The sequence below is a fragment of the Erpetoichthys calabaricus genome, chromosome 11 (genome assembly GCF_900747795.2).
Source record: "Erpetoichthys calabaricus chromosome 11, fErpCal1.3, whole genome shotgun sequence".
Taxonomy (NCBI): domain Eukaryota; kingdom Metazoa; phylum Chordata; class Cladistia; order Polypteriformes; family Polypteridae; genus Erpetoichthys; species Erpetoichthys calabaricus.
In genome coordinates, this window is record NC_041404.2 from 18,305,690 (window position 1) to 18,322,329 (window position 16,640).

A 16,640-nucleotide genomic window follows, 5' to 3' on the forward strand; every position below is an offset into this window, starting at 1 on the left:
GCCTCCACACCCCTATAAAGGAAAAAGAAAAAAAATTCACAGACCTCAAAAACCAGTTACCAAGTGCAGAAAAAACATTTCTTGAAGATACTGGCCAAGGAGCAACATTTTAACAAGAAGATGTTAAAAATGAAGAAAAGGGACACATTGGTTGTTGTTGTTGTTGTTATTGAACACCATGGGTTTCCATTCCAACCAGGCCTGCCTAGCCTCAGTGAAGCTGAACCATATGAAGATCACAAAAAGAAATTGCCCAGTATGAGTCAACAGGTTCCATCTAGCACATGACCTTTAACTGGGCAAGGTAGAAATGGATACGTAGACACAGAATACCCACCACTGCAGAAGCATGTAACTGTTGAGAGCTTTATTGAATAGTTTAATAATAATCAAAATTGAGAAACACAGGCAGTTTGAACATCTGGTACACATACCTAAACAAACATTTAGATTACAAAATGAAAATCTAGGTATATAAGTGATGAGCAACATCTTTGAGGCACATCAAATTTTCAGTTTTGATCAGAGTATTTCCAGGAACAAACATGAGGAATAATAAAACATATGCTTGTTTTATTAGTGTTTTGATTTAAAATGGACGAAGAAAAGTTCAACAATACCATAGCTGCATATTGTATATATTATTTTTAAATGTGGGCCTAATATTAATAAGCAGTCAGCTTACATGACAAAAAAATATTCAGGTTAATACTAGGAAAAAGTTCTAAATGCCATTGCCAGTGCAACAATTTTGATTACATTTCAACTTTGTTAAACCAATATAGTAGCAAGAAGAAAGAAACTAATAACCTTGGGTACGAGTGTGCATCAGGACTGCTCAGCAACCTAGGCTGGAAGTGTAAGGGTTTTGGGTTGATTTCTTAGTTACGCTTTTCCCTATTAGTTCACAAAACCCTTCTTCCTCCTCTTCCACATAGTGGAATGAAGACCTAGGTGGTGCATTACTTAAATATTTTGCCCTCTGGCTTGCACTAGGTCTGGTGGTATTCAGGTTTCTGAAACCACAGTGCTGACCAAGATGCAAGTGTCAGAGCAAAGAAAAAAAAAAAAATCCTTGCCAACATAACAGAATTTTGCTTTAAATAAGTTAATAAAATCTGACAGAAAATGCCACTTCCACGCAGACAACCGTGCAGTGCTTTAACAGAAACATCTTTAAAAACCCTAAATTCAATCTCTAAAACAAAAATCAGAATGAATGTGTCTAAACAAAGTAAAACAGAATTTCTATCCTGTAACAATTTTTAAAAAACTGAAAAGTGCAAGCAATGCAATAAAAGGTTCAAAAACCAAAATTGTAGCTTGGTTTTAACCATTAGTCATATCTGTGCTAAGTTTTACTATTGTGTGCATATACCTTTTGTATAAAAGTGAACAAAATGCAAACAGAAAAGGAAAACTCCTGTCCAGGTTTTTTCTTACAACAGTATACTGACAAATTAATTCTGTTAAATTATATTGGACTAAATTTAAAAAAGTAACACTTTTGAAAACAGAAAATGGCACTAGTGTAGAAAATGAAGTCTTAGCTAAAGTTGAAACATCCAAGGAATTTGTAAGAATGTCCAATGACACTTCATTAGATCTGCCTGGGATCAGATCCTGTAAAAGAAAATATGTATGTCAGAAGAAGAGTAAAACCAAACAACAACAACCTCACAAACTGAAGTAATTAAGTAAAATTATAAAGTGACTTTCACAGACATGACATCACAAAGCACTGCACAACACATAAAAATGCTGACCAAATAGAACAAAACAAGAAAAAGAAATAAAACGACAAGAACAAAACTAAAAATAAAGTAAAAGTCCAAGCGGAGACTACTCAGCTGTGTTCAAAATCAAAAATGTCTTAAGTTGCTTACTAGAGATTCAACTGACTCGGCAACGCTATGCTAGTGGAAGACCATTCCAGCACCTTGGCACAACGGACTGAAAAGCACAATCCCCATGTAGCTTAAGCCTGGTACGAGGGATGACTAAAAGGCCCTGTTGCCCAGACCGAAGTGCCCAACAGGCTATATGTTGGTGCAAGTGACCAGTGATAGCCTTCGCTCTGTAGAGTAGACTAAGCCAATGCCATGTAGTTATTAAACTTCTTTAAGAAATAGTAACTCAAACGTAACACAAGAAAGGTGCTCAAGTTTGAAGGCAGGGGTAAATTTAAAGAAAAAAGAAACTGCTTAAAAGGAATACTCCACCCAAAATGTTCACTTCCAGAAAACTCTTAACAAAAATGGGTTTATTTAACAATACTTTAGTACAAATACATGACTGCAACATGAGTAATGGGGGATTTTTTTCCATGTTGCTATAGTTTGTGGGTTGTCTAGCACTGGTCACAACGGACCCCATTGTTAAAAATATTTTTCCACTCTACACTGAAATATTAGATTAAATGTTTCTCAGCCATTACCACGAAACTACATAGGGATAAATAAAAGATTTTTTGGGTGGAGTATTTCATTAAAAATAGTTTAGAATAAAAGTGGATCTTCTATTAAATAAATTTAACTAAACAAACTTGGAAGTTGCACTGCATTTGCCCACCATGACTGCAATCTCGGAGCAAACAAGTTGGCTAGGATTCCTGCAATGCAAAATCAATGTGGTAATCTTTGATAAGACTGCAATAAGATTATTTAATGCAGCTGTAGACTGGCAAAAAGATTATATCTACAGTGCACCTGGAAAGTATTCACAGCGCATCACTTTTTCCACATTTTGTTATGTTACAGCCTTATTCCAAAATGGATTAAATTCATTTTTTTTCCCTCATAATTCTACACACAACACCCCATAGTGACCACATGAAAAAAGTTTACTTGAGGTTTTTGCAAATTTATTAAAAATAAAAAAAAACGGAGAAATCCCATGTACATAAGTATTCGCAGCGTTTGCTCAATACTTTGTGGATGCACCTTTGGCAGCAATTACAGCCTCAAGTGTTTTTGAATATGATGCCACAAGCTTGGCACACCTATCCTTGGTCAGTTTCACCCATTCCTCTTTGCAGCACCTCTCAAGCTCCATCGGGTTGGATGGGAAGCATCGGTGCACAGCCATTTTAAGATCTCTCCAGAGATGTTCAATTGGATTCAAGTCTGGGCTCTGGCTGGGCCACTCAAGGACATTCACAGAGTTGTCCTGAAGCCACTCCTTTGATATCTTGGCTGTGTGCTTAGGGTCGTTGTCCTGCTGAAAGATGAACCATCGCCCCAGTCTGAGGTCAAGAGTGCTCTGGAGCAGGTTTTCATCCAGGATGTCTCTGTACATTGCTGCAGTCATCTTTCCCTGTATCCTGATTAATCTCCCAGTCCCTGCCGCTGAAAAACATCCCCACAGCATGATGCTGCCACCACCATGCTTCACTGTAGGGTTGATATTGGCCCGGTGATGAGCGGTGCCTGGTTTCCTCCAAACATGACGCCTGGTATTCACACCAAAGAGTTCAATCTTTGTCTCATCAGACCAGAGAATTTTCTCTCTCATGGTCAGAGTTCTTCAGGTGCCTTTTTGTCAAACTCCAGGCAGGCTGCCATGTGCCTTTAACTAAGGACTTCCGTCTGGCCACTCTACCATACAGGCCTGCTTGGTGGATTGCTGCAGAGATGGTTGTCCTTCTGGAAGGTTCTCCTCTCTCCACAAAGGACATCTGGAGCTCTGACAGAATGACCATCGGGTTCTTGGTCACCTCCCTGACTAAGTCCCTTCTCCCCCCGATCGCTCAGTTTAGATGGCCAGCCAGCTCTAAGAAGAGTCCTGGTGGTTTCGAACTTCTTCCACTTACGGATGATGGAGGCCACTGTGCTCATTGGGACCTTCAAAGCAGCAGAAATTTTTCTGTAACCTTCCCCAGATTTGTGCCTCGAGACAATCCTGTCTCGGAGGTCTACAGACAATTCCTTTGACTTCATGCTTGGTTTGTGCTCTTACATGAACTGTCAACTGTGGGACCTTATATAGACAGGTGTGCCCCTTTCCAAATCATGTCCAATCAACTGAATTTACCACAGGTGGATTCCAATTAAGCTGCAGAAACATCTCAAGGATGATCAGGGGAAACAGGATGCACCTGAGCTCAATTTTGAGCATCATGGAAAAGGCTGTGAATACTTATGTACATGTGCTTTCTCAATTATTTTATTTTTTAATAAACTAGAGGGCTTCGCCCCTTCTCACTTCGCTTGCCAACCCCCGCATTTGGTTTTCCGGATACACACTTTTTGATTGTTTTTTCTTTGAATTGTTGCTATTTCATTAGTTTCACGTTTATTTCAGAACTTCTGTAAAAACAACATTTGTAATCTTGCAAGTCCCAATATGCTGAATCTTTTTAATGAGGTCAGAACAGGTTTCTCTGTTTGGAATTTCAGCATTGACAAAACGATCTACATCATCAGCATAATATTTTTATTTTTTTTTAAACAAAGTAACAAAGTAAGTAAAGTTCTGCATTGGACTCCTGTCTGTAAAGTCGTGCTATTTTCCTCTCCCAGTTCCAAAAGTACATGGGTTTACCAAGGTGATACCCCAGCTTTTGTCTAGGTTTTTGTACAAGGGCTAGACAGAACGTTTGACTCCTGGGGTAAATCTAGCTTTTTAAATAAGCAGTCAGATAAATAATATATATATTAACAAAGTAACCAATAAATGCATGTGCAGTAAACTCCGTTTTTGAAATTCTCAAGATTCTTTATTTGTCACATGCATAGTTATACAGGACAACACGCAGTGAAATGCATCCTGATCTGCTTATTAAAAACTGTGCAAAGTTAGAAGAATATCAGTTAGATTAACAAAAAGTCATAGATCGAAAGATAACAGAATAGTACAACATAATAAGTAAAATTATGTGAATAAAGTAGAATTAAGTGTTAAGGTGCAATAGTGTAGTAATTATTGTGCAAAACCAAAGTTAGACTGGTGCATAGTTAAATGAGGCAGTTTGTTTGCTTGCACTACTGCGATCTTTACATTTTTATATTTTCTAATTTTCCTACTTTCATATCCTTTAACTTTCTCCACATGTGTATAGCGCCTTTTTTTTTGAGCCTTTCTAATTTTCCTGGTTTCATAGTCTCTAACCTGCTCTGCATGTGTTTAGTACCAACATTTGTAAACATCTCTATGAAGTTCTACTTTGTCTTTTACTCACACTCATTTAATTCTGAGACGGATTGGACGTGCTTTTTTTTTCCCCAATTCCAGTTGTTCCGGGCTGATAATTACTTTCCTTATTTTCTGAATTTGCACCTTGATTATTCTTTTTTGCTCTTTTTTCTGTACAACGCATACATTTATCTTCGTTTAATCGTCGACATTTCATTTCTACCCTATTCATTTCATTTCTACCGTATTGACCTTATACACTTTATATGCACCGAGAGCCCTGGAGCTGTGTGTGCTGCATGACTGCGTTTTTTTTTTTGATATTGCTTGTAAGTAGGGTGTGTCTTGCAAGATTCTCGTTCTATGTTCCCGTGAGACGCACCGTGGCAGGTCTCTTTCGTCTCACGGGTCTTTATCTTCCAAGAAAGATCACGTATCGTAGACTATCAGGACAGGGGACAGGATTTCTTTTTATAATAGATAGATTTGCAAAAATCTCAAGTAAACGTTTTTCACGTTGTCATTATGGGATGTTGTGTGTAGAATTCTGAGGAAAAAAATGAATTTAATCAATTTTGGAATAAGGCTGTAACAAAATGTGGAAAAAGTGATGCACTGTGAATACTTTCTGGATGCGCTGTAAATTGTGGCTTGAGAAAACAGGAAAAAAAAAAATTAAAAATACAACTTCTAAGATATTTGGCAAAAAGCCCCAAGGGTACGTCCATTATATTGTGATGACATGGTAAAAAAGTTTCCAATCTCCATGTCGCTGTAAACATTTCATTAAAAATGTAGTTAATTTTTGAAAATTGAGCTGCTAAGCTCATGCTGCATTCTATGTCTGTTGCTGGAACTGGAATGGTTGGTTTAAAACTTGAGCACACCCCATTGTTGCTATATCCAAGAGCCTCTATAATGCATTCCACATCCCTCAATTATGAGCAGTTGTCATTTTACTTGCTGTCTGACTCAAACCACCTTCTTCATTCTGGAGTTCAACGACAAGTGGTAGGCTGCATGAATCATGTCTGCACGGAAATGTCTTCAAAAGATTTTTTCCAGACTGACCCTCCAGTTTTTCCACCTGTTCTATTTTGTGTTTAAACTCGCAAGTTATTTGCCTAGTTACATACATAGATACTGTACCTGTTTCTACAGTGTGAAGAGCTTCTGGAATAGTGGGAAGGTGTGCAATCCTGTAATAACTGTGCTTAAGTTGCTGTGCTGTCCTCCCCGATACAACCCACTTCAGTTTCTGGTGATTTGGCTTAGTGCACTTTGGAGATGCATATTCAGCAAGACATTTTGCTACCATTTCCCTCCAGACAAAAAGGTCTCTGTCTGCAATCTGCAACCAAAAACAGATGTTACTCAGCTAAAATACACAATACATTTTGTGAATGTACCAGATTCACAAAATGAAAGATCGTTCTTCTATATTGACATATAATGGGACAAAAAAAAAAAAAAAAAAAAAAAAAGGGGGAGATACAGGTTTACCCAAGGGAAATTTATCTAAAACCCAGGGAAACAAATTGTAGAAAACAATGCTACCTAAACTAACCAAGATGTGTCGTATTAATAATTCACCTCATTAAATATATATATTTGGCAGGCATAGTATTTTTCTGGTCAGAATATTTAGTTTACTTTTTATTTCAAATATAAAAAATTATAGCTCATCGCACTGCCTTCTGTGCTGATCCTTTAGCAAATTATTCCTCCTAAAATGCAGGCTGGATATGCACATGAACATAATAATGTGTGAATGCAAGACATGGAAAGTGGTAAACTCCAAAAATTCCCATAAGCACATAACCACAGCATTAAATTTACTCCACCTCAACCATATTTTTTGTTAATCTTTCAGTTGTTAATTAGCAGCTGTAAATAACCCACCTTTTTTGCTTTCCACAATACCCAAGAAACAAAATGAGCCCAGCAAAGGGAGTGTGTACACCTAATCAATTCCTCCTGACAAGGTTGTTTTTGAGCAGAAGAGATTAACTAATTAGCCTCTCTCTCTCACACACACACACGTCACTAGCCAATTTCAAACCTGTGTGGAATTAAAAAAAACCACCACACATGGCTACAACTCCACTAATACAACAGCTATTGCATACTTTCCACAAAGATGGACTTTGAGTGTCTGAATAAACTTTAACACTAGTTTTTGTTTTATATTTTATGCATTTGCTTTAAAAGCATATGAATTGAACACATTGTTGTGTGGGGAGAGGACATATTTAAATTACTAAAACATGCAGGTTGCTAGAAGGAAGATCCCGCTCTTTTTTAAGAAACACATGAATGTATACAGTCCCCTTCCCACCCATTTGTAACCAGTCACACACTCTCATACCGTAGTTTGTCACTAAAAGGTCCGTATTGTAAGAGAATGAAAACTGTCAGTTTAAAGCAGAAAATTAAGGTATTAATACTGAACTCATTTAAAGAAATCCTATCCAAGAACTTTTCAATATAAAATATACGTACAAATATACTATCCGAGCATCTTTTAAAAAGTCACCAATGAACTGCCAGTTTTCCTGACAAGACTTACCATTGAAAACTGCTGTAAATTTTGCACTACATCTCTCAATTCATGAAGCTTCTGCTCCTGAATTTCCAATGACAGTATAGCCAATGCCAACAAAGAGGGCTAGGATATAAAGTAAACAAGGGTTTAAAAAAAAAAAAAAAAAAATATTTACCTTGACTCCATTATTGTTATTAGATTATATAATTTCACAACTACCTTTGCTTTGGAGAACATCAGGCGGCAGTGGCATGCTTTAAGCTGAGCTTCTAGTCTATCAGTGTTCAGCAATTTCTTCCTAATGAAAGAAAAAAGAAGCAACTTCCACTAAGCAAATGACCAGCTCTCAACAATAGTTCCTCCAGCACTGGGACAGACCATACTACCAATTAGTGATAAACATGCCCCATAGGAAGAGAAAAAAAAAAAAACCCACACATTTAAACCGTTAAACAAAACAAATCTGAAAATACTAACCAACACCTAGATCTGTGACAATGACAGATTCTCTGCTTCAGCTATCATGTCCACTTGTGAAACATGTAATTGAAGGGGTCACTGAGCAGGTGAGAAAACCTTTCTGGACTTGAATCAAGTTCACTAGGACACAAATTTTGTTTTCAAGCAAAATAAAGCAAAATAAATATTTCCGTTGCAACCAAGTTAATGGATAATGATTGAAAATGCAAAGAGATAAACCAAACCGATTAAACCTAATAAAATACTTTCAAAATAGTTTCATATTCTTAACAGATGTTTAATAGAGTGACATTAGTTCAGTTAATTGCAATGGCTCAGTGGAGATTTTACTCCAACAGTACCAAGCCAAAACTAATCAATCATTTTGACGTATTTTATACAGTGGTTGCGCATTACTTACTGTTCAGTCAAAGAGTGTTCATTCACATGTGCAAGATACAATCTAAGGAACTTCACAACTGTCACTGCTTTAATTTTCCAGTACAGCTTCTCTAGAATTATCTTCTCCATTCTCATCATGTCAGAAACCGTGAATCTTCTCTGGGCAATTCGAATTAAATCACTGGCAAGAGGGATGTTCCTTTCATCTTCAGTCGACTTTATTGCCAGGTAGAAGCAACACAATGCAACACAGGACAAATGCTTTGGCTGCACCTAAACAAATACATTAGAACGTATTACAGTCTGGTCTACAGCCCAAAGATCAATTAATAAAAAGGTGAATATTCTTCCTGGAAAGTGAAGGACAGAACTATGATAATAATATTTGTACAATCCATTCACAAGTCACTCTTGTAAACAAACGAGCATCAATTCCTTTTGCAAATAGCTTGTTCACTTCAGAGTGTAGACTGGAGCCAGTGCCTGGAAGATGGCACCTAATCTGGCAGCACTGGGCACACATGATCCAACCCAATCAATGCATGCCAGGCCCAGACAATCTAGACTTACCAATTAATCTAAAAAGCATTTCTTTAGACTATGGGCAGAAAAACCTTAAACAGAAGCATTCTGAAAATTAGTGCTCCACACAGGCAAAGTCGGGCCAGGACTAAAAGCTGGAATGACTGAGCCAAAAATGTGTTCTTTAACAGACATTTTGCGTTGGGTGTCCGTTTATTATGAATAGTCAAACAAAATCTTTTACAAAAAGAAAAAGTTGCTTACCTATGAATCTGAAAGGATACTGTGAGTAGCCAACTCATCACACCTAGGTCCAAATCAATGCAAGATTTATTTGCCTTTTATCATTACTGATGCCCATTTTTACAAAGGAGACATTTTTCTATGGAGTTTGTATACACATTTTTATATTTCAAAATATTCAATTGAGCTGAAATGTATTTTTGCATCCTTTGGATAGTTTAGAGGCTCTCGTTTCTGCACCATGTTTATTCTATTATGAAAAAGTTGCATTTACTATTACCACATAGGACTTTCAAAAGAAACTGAAATGTGAATAAATAAGAAAAAAAAAAAATAGCCTACCTTCATAATTGACAAAAATCTATCAAGAAGATTCACAGCAAGCGAGAATGTTTCTGTACTCAAGCCAAAAAACTGACTTAGGGATAAGAGATCCTTCACTTCAAAGTCCCTCAATCTGGAGGTTATTCTAAAGCCACTATCATGGGCGGATTCAATTATCCTCAAACCATTTGATTTTGGCTGATATTTTGCCTCCATCTCCAGAAGAGCCCTTAACTGGCTTGGGAAAGGACTTGGCATCTCTTGAACCACTGTGTCAGGCATCTGCAACAGGGGTAAACAAAGAAAAAAAACACAAAGGAGAACATTTTATTCTTCACTTGCTTAGAAACAAAGTATTACTCCAGAATACACACCACATATAACATCCTTAAACTAACTTGATCCAAATAGAGGGCAAGAGGCTATCCCAGTAACACTTGGCCACAACATCAATCCAACACAGGGCCCACTCACACTCATAGTAATAGCCAGCCTCGACTCACCAATTAACTTAACATGCTGGCTTTGGGAATGCGAGATTAATTTTACACATGCACCAGGAGAACACACAAACTCCCTATTAACCACCATCAAAAAAAGTTCTACCTGTCAATTGGAGGTTCAAACACAGGATGTTACATCGATGAGGCAGCAACGCTACCCACTGCGCCAGCCTCATTCTGTGTAGGATATGGATTAATGCTAAATATAGAGATGCCACTATTGCATTTACTGTAATACGATTTAAGAAACGGGCATAACCTACAGTAATATGATATATTAAATATGAGCGATAAAACAAGATTTCGAGAGACACCGAAGCGACTGTGTCACCCAATTTGTGTTAAATAAATGATCCTACAAGGACTTTGTTCACTTCAAGATAAGTTAACAACTGAGAAATATTTCTTTTTACACCAGTTCACGCGAATACGGCACAATGTAACAATAATTTTAAAGGATTTTCTTTTGAAAACTAATGAGGAATAAAATCTAGCATAACGTCTGTTCAAAGTCAAAATGTTTCATCATTCACTCTCTATAAACGAGGTAATGACACGCACGCAAGTGAACAGCTCACCTCTGTAACTACCAAGAACAAGCTTGGTTTTTCTTTAAAAAAAACTACTTGGGCGGCCTCTTTACACTCGCCTGCCGTTTCACGACACAGTTCGATGAGGCGTGAGGCCTCCTGAAGGGCTGAGCTGCGTGCAGTCGGTCGGCTGGCTGGCTGGCTAAGGTCTTGCCCGGGCTTGCCTATCGGTCTCCCGTAGTCACTCGCGGACCCAGCGCGAGATGAGGCGCTGTTAACAGGGAATATCGTTGCTCCCCGTGACGAAAAAAAATTATCGAGATCCGTTACAGAACCGAAATGTTGTTTTTTTTTTTTTTTTTAAACCCACACTTACACAATCAGAACTTTCACGCTAACATGAAAGCAAACTACAGCCCTAATAACATTACCACGAGCCTGCCAAAGACATAAAATATAAACTCCAGTACGAGACGACACTAAACGTAATCATTTAAATAATGTCATAATAGAAGAACGTAGTTGTACTGAACATACCTTCAACGAATTCAGTTCAAAGTTATTCACAGTGCAAAAATTAAACAAGCCTTGGAAGTCCAAGAAAATAAACTAAATAACCTGTTGATTGATTTCTTAATAGGTCTGAATATGAATATTTTGTTATTAAAAAAAAAATCTTAAGGCTATTGAAATAGCCCTTGGAAAAGCGTGATCCTAAGCCCCCTTGATGCACTAACCCCATACCCTTGGCTAAAAGCAAAAAATGTCCGCCGTGCAAACACATATAAAGAACGATGTCGTTGAAAACCCCGCCTATACAAATTGATGATTGGACGATGGCAGAAAAAAATGCAGTGACGTGCGCTTCTAAAAAGGACATCTTGGAGTGCATTCGCCACAATAACTGGCAATCATGACGAGGTCTCTGCAAATGACGACTGTCGCCAGTGGGCTGACCGTTTTGAGAAGGAATTATTATATTTATCACGACTAATTAATGTTTAAAAATTCTCGCAAAACGTTATTGCAGTAAGCAGCCCGACGAAGGAGTTGAGCTGTAAATCACACATTCAATGTCACCTCATACAAGTCTCCAGAATATCAATTGCAGAGATAAAACTCGCAGACTTCACTTCAGAAGGACCTTCTCAGCTGGCTGAATGTCACCTGAACTTAGTTTAAACTGTTGCATGTACACCGTGCAGTGTAAATATGGGGAATTAAAAGGAATCCGTTTACTCATTTTCCAGCTGTCCGCATTCCAGTGTAGGATTATGGGGGGCGGAGGGGGAGTTCGGAGAGTTTAGTCTTGGCTGACCTAAACGTGGACCAGACACTATGACAGCATCCAATAAAACGTCGAAACTCTACTGGAAGTGTTGCTAGTGTCTAACTGCATAATGCACAGATCCAGCCATGCACGCACATTTGGAAGAAACCAAGGAAGGGAAGGATGTGACATCGCCATATACAAGTAAATCAGTGATTTCATCACATTGCTCTGGAGACAGGCACCACAAAACTAACGCCTGAAAGGGGAGTAAAACCAGTTTAAGTTCTTGTGTAATGTGAAAGTAAATACAAATCAGACTGGCTTTGTGTTCACACTGCAAAAATAACTTGAAATATTGTAAACACTAATGGGTATTATTTTGTTCACATTTTCGCACTAGCGTTACAACCACTCTGGACACCTGATAAAGAAGGCACTAAATGGCCATGTTAAATAAGACTGTTTACTATCCAGACAGGGAAGACCAGATTAGATAGATAGATAGATAGATAGATAGATAGATAGATAGATAGATAGATAGATAGATAGATAGATAGATAGATAGATAGATAGATAGATAGATAGATAGATAGATAGAGGGCTCTGGCAGTCTGCTACTCTACCTGACTGGGACACCGCGATCATAGAAGGACTAGGAGAGAGAGAGCTTATTCTGGACACTATCTCCCCCAGAACGGTAGAGGGCAGCCCCCTTAGCTTGCAGCAGGGTTTGGAGCATGCAAGCTCAACCCTGTTGGGGTCCGTGGCCACCGCCAGGAGACACATGGACCTTTGCCGAGCCATATGCCAGAAGAAGCTCATTGGACACCTGGAGTCCTTCTGGGTGTCCTACAAAAGGAGCCAGCCACCACTACTTGGAGAGCCAGAGTCGGGAGGAGGTGGACGAAGCTTCCCAGGAGAGGAGTAGAGGCGAAAAAAGAGTGAAGAAAAGGACTGGGATTTGGTGCTGTTTATTTGTGTTGTGCTGTGGGGAGCAAGAAAAGCACTTCCCACCTGAATAAATATGCATTGTGTGGCAAACTCATGTCTCTGCCTGTCTGTGTCGGGGCACCCCTGAGCTTCTAGATAGACAGATATTTATTTGTACCTGTGGGAAGTTTTTCTTTTTTACAGAAGCTCAACAAATAATCTTATCTTATGACAAACAACAAACCCCTCTCAAATAAACATCAGAATGATTAAAAGAAAGAAAACAAACAAGAAGGAAATTTCTGACTTGACTATCACAATCACAGTGAGGCATTATGAAAGCGTATTGCTGTTGGTATATAGGTGCCCCAGTAGCATTTTTTGACACACTTCTGCTGAATAATTCTTTTTCTGAAAGTCCTCATTGTTAGTCTGTCAGAGAGAGGATGTGCAGCATTGTTCATAATGACACTCACTTTTGTTTTCATTCTCTCCTTTTCTACTACCTCCTGGGAGTCGAGAGTGCACCCCATAACTGAACCTGCTCTTATTAATTAACTTTTTGATTTGTTGTGCCTCTGTTGAAATGATGTTACCAGCCCAGTATACAACAGTGTAAAAAAAAATCACTGGCCAACACAGACTTGTAGAACATGTACAGGATATCACTTCCCACATTAAAAGAACGCAGTCTCCTAAGGAAAAAGGCCATTTTTATACTGTAATACAGCATGTGAGCACAATGCAGTCATAGCATCATAATATGCTAATTTGCTGAACACATAAATATTGTATTGTATATATTGTGTATATACAGTACGTAGTGGCAGATGAACATGTGTAAGGATAGCTGTGTGTTGCCGTTAGCTTTTTCTGTACTTTTTCCCCATGTAATTCCTCCCAAACATATCCCAAAACCCAACATAAATAGATCATTATACTTGCCATTCATCAGAGGCTCCAGTGATTTTTGTCTGCCAGAAGATCCCATCCTGTGGATTCTACCTCGGTGCAGAAAGCTTTCCACTTTCAAGGACACCTCTTCATTCATGGTAGTTTTCTTTTGCAAGCACATAAAGGAGCTTGTGAGAGGTGAGCTTCCTGTCATTAACGACTCCATACAGTGCAGATTTCAAGAAAAACCTGGCACACCTCACTGCAATTTAAGAGTTCAAGGAAGAGTAGAAAAAGACCATGAAGAAGCTCATGGCATAAATGAAGACAGTGAGTTGCCATGACATAAGCTTCAAACAGCAAGCTACATATCTAACTTCCAAATTACCACATTAAAATAACAGAAAGAATAATATTTGTATCATAGGAATGAAAGAAAATGCTGAGACTAGCAAGATTACTCAATTATGTTGACCATCAGACAGATTCCAGAAGGTACAGGAAATCCTCAGTCTATCCTTCGATGATCAGACGATTCTTCTGTTCCCCAACAGCACAGGCCAGAATGGCAGTAACTCCTGAAAAAATCTTGTGGATATGGGTTGAAGCCATTTGTTTTGTAGCTGACAGATCTCAAGCTTGCTCACTTCCTTTATTTATGATTATACAAATCAAGCTTTTGAAATTATTGACAGCTTCCAGGGCAAAGGCACATTTTCTCTACCATGGCTTCTTCTGTGATCTTTATCCCATTAGTCACTTTGATGTCTCTGTTTCTTCCAAATGTTGAGATTCCTTTTCTGGTTATCCAGTCTGCTGTCTGTGAAATAAATGTAAAGACTTCTACCACTTCTATGGCGGCATTTTTTGATTTTTTTATTAATCCCTGATCGGAAATTCTTTTGTCGCATGACCGTTGGAGGTCAGAGAACTGATTCCCCAAGAATGTTTTATCACAGCTCCTTTTTGCAATTACCCAACATGATGTTCAAACACCATTATCATCTTCTGGTTCTGATGTTGATGCCACAATTATTATGCATTCGGACATTGATGTTGATATTCACCCATCTATTACCATTGCCATTTTAATTACTATGTCATGTGGCTAGCAAAAGGCATAACAACAGTAAATGTGAATCCACAAAATGGCAGCGAGAATCCTAAAAACTCAGCACTTACGGCTTCGGCAGAAGAATAATAAAAACTTAAATAAGCATAAAAACAAAAGTAAATATTGAAGAAATTATTTAGTTCACAAACCAGGATGCCAAAACTCAAAGCAATTTCATAATGGGCTTTGTGCATCAGTTAAAGATTTCTTTCTCGGGTAGTCAATTATCAAAACTCCCAAGTAAAAGCTGGATTGTGAAATTTAAGCCAGAGGTAGCCTGAAAATGCATGGGAAAAACAGCTTCAGTTACCAAAAATGAAATTTTTTGCATATGAATTAAGCCTATCATCATTGCAGGGGGGACATATACAGTATATATTATACATATTAATATATATATAACTAGCACAATGAGACTTGCATGAATAGCCTGAATGTTTATAACAGATAGTGCTCGAACATTGGTCCTCATACAGTATAGAAGAGGAGCTATAAAATCTGATGGCCAAAAAGTGTTTAAAGTTCAGATTACCTATCTACTACCTATCTGTTTTATGCATAATTTCAGGTATTTGTTATTCTTAGTTGTGTCACTTCAATACCATTTTGGGAAGTTTGACAACCAGTATGTTGCGTGTGGGTTGCTAGACAACTGACCCAGAAGCTGTGTGTTTACACTTCCGAGGTCCAACATACAAAGTTTTCCTCTGTTCATCCATTAATTATCTCAGTTTGCAAATATATAATGATGATCATGAATAGGATAGTAAATTTTATATCTAATTCTTTACCACTGCTGCTAGCCCTTTATGAGCCACTCCCAGAGGGTTAAAACATGATAAATTTCAAACATAAGCATTTGGAGTATCTTTTTAGACCATTTTTGGGGTCAGTAATTACAAATGTTATCTTTTTGTTTTTTATATTACACTTGAGAATATTTAGACTTTAAACATTAAATTGAAGCACAAATTGTTATATTTCAAATACTTAATGCAAGGTATCCTTCATTATTATATACTTGTACCTCTTAAAGTAAATTTACATTAGTTTGCTTAACAAATGTTTTTATCCAAAATGACTTACAAAAGGCCGGCAGTGTGGCTTTGGACTTCAAAACCCTGAGGTTTTTGTTCAAATCCCACTACTGACACTGTGTGACCATGAGCAAATCACTTGTCCTGTCTGTGCTCAAATTGGAAAACCAAAAAACATGGAACCAATTGTGCCATAAATGTTGTAAGTCACTTTGGATAAAGGCGTCAGCCAAATATGTAAATGGTCTCAACATAGTCGTGTAACATAAGTCTAAGAACTCTGTGGAAGCAAGAGACAAGTGCACAAAATTGATTACCCCATGTGAAGAGCTCAAAACAAAATATAAGTTAATTAGAATTCCCAGATTCACAAACCCTAACTGCTAATATACAAAAGTAAATCATTACAATTCTTAATAACACCCCGAATTAGGATGGCTTACGCTATTTCCGATTTTGTTTTCATATGCAAACAGTACAAAGAAAAAGAGAGTATCATCTAATCATCTAAGGATAATTCCAACCTTGCATCTGATGTTCTCGCAATTCTTAAAATGAATTAACCAGTTCAGAAAACGGATGGCCAAATATGAAAAGATTTTGCAGAGATAAAATGTACAGTACCAAGTAATAATGAATAAAGGGAAATATAAAATAGTACAAAATAAAAGAACATGCAAATACAGTGCAGAAAGTATATTAATACACAGACCTGTTCTAATGGCTAACAA

General features: G+C 37.7%; 1 protein-coding gene across 1 annotated transcript; it reads right to left on the bottom strand.

The window, feature by feature from the left end:
- Positions 1-352: 352 nt before the first annotated feature.
- ccng1 (cyclin G1) lies at positions 353-11,418 on the bottom strand. Its single transcript, XM_028812746.2, has 7 exons — positions 11,199-11,418; positions 9,647-9,910; positions 8,559-8,812; positions 7,898-7,976; positions 7,703-7,801; positions 6,283-6,484; positions 353-1,623 (listed from the first exon to the last, which is right to left on the bottom strand). The coding sequence occupies exons 2-7, from the start codon at positions 9,908-9,910 to the stop codon at positions 1,601-1,603; spliced, it is 921 nt and encodes a 306-aa protein (XP_028668579.1). The 5' UTR covers positions 11,199-11,418; the 3' UTR covers positions 353-1,600.
- Positions 11,419-16,640: the final 5,222 nt, after the last annotated feature.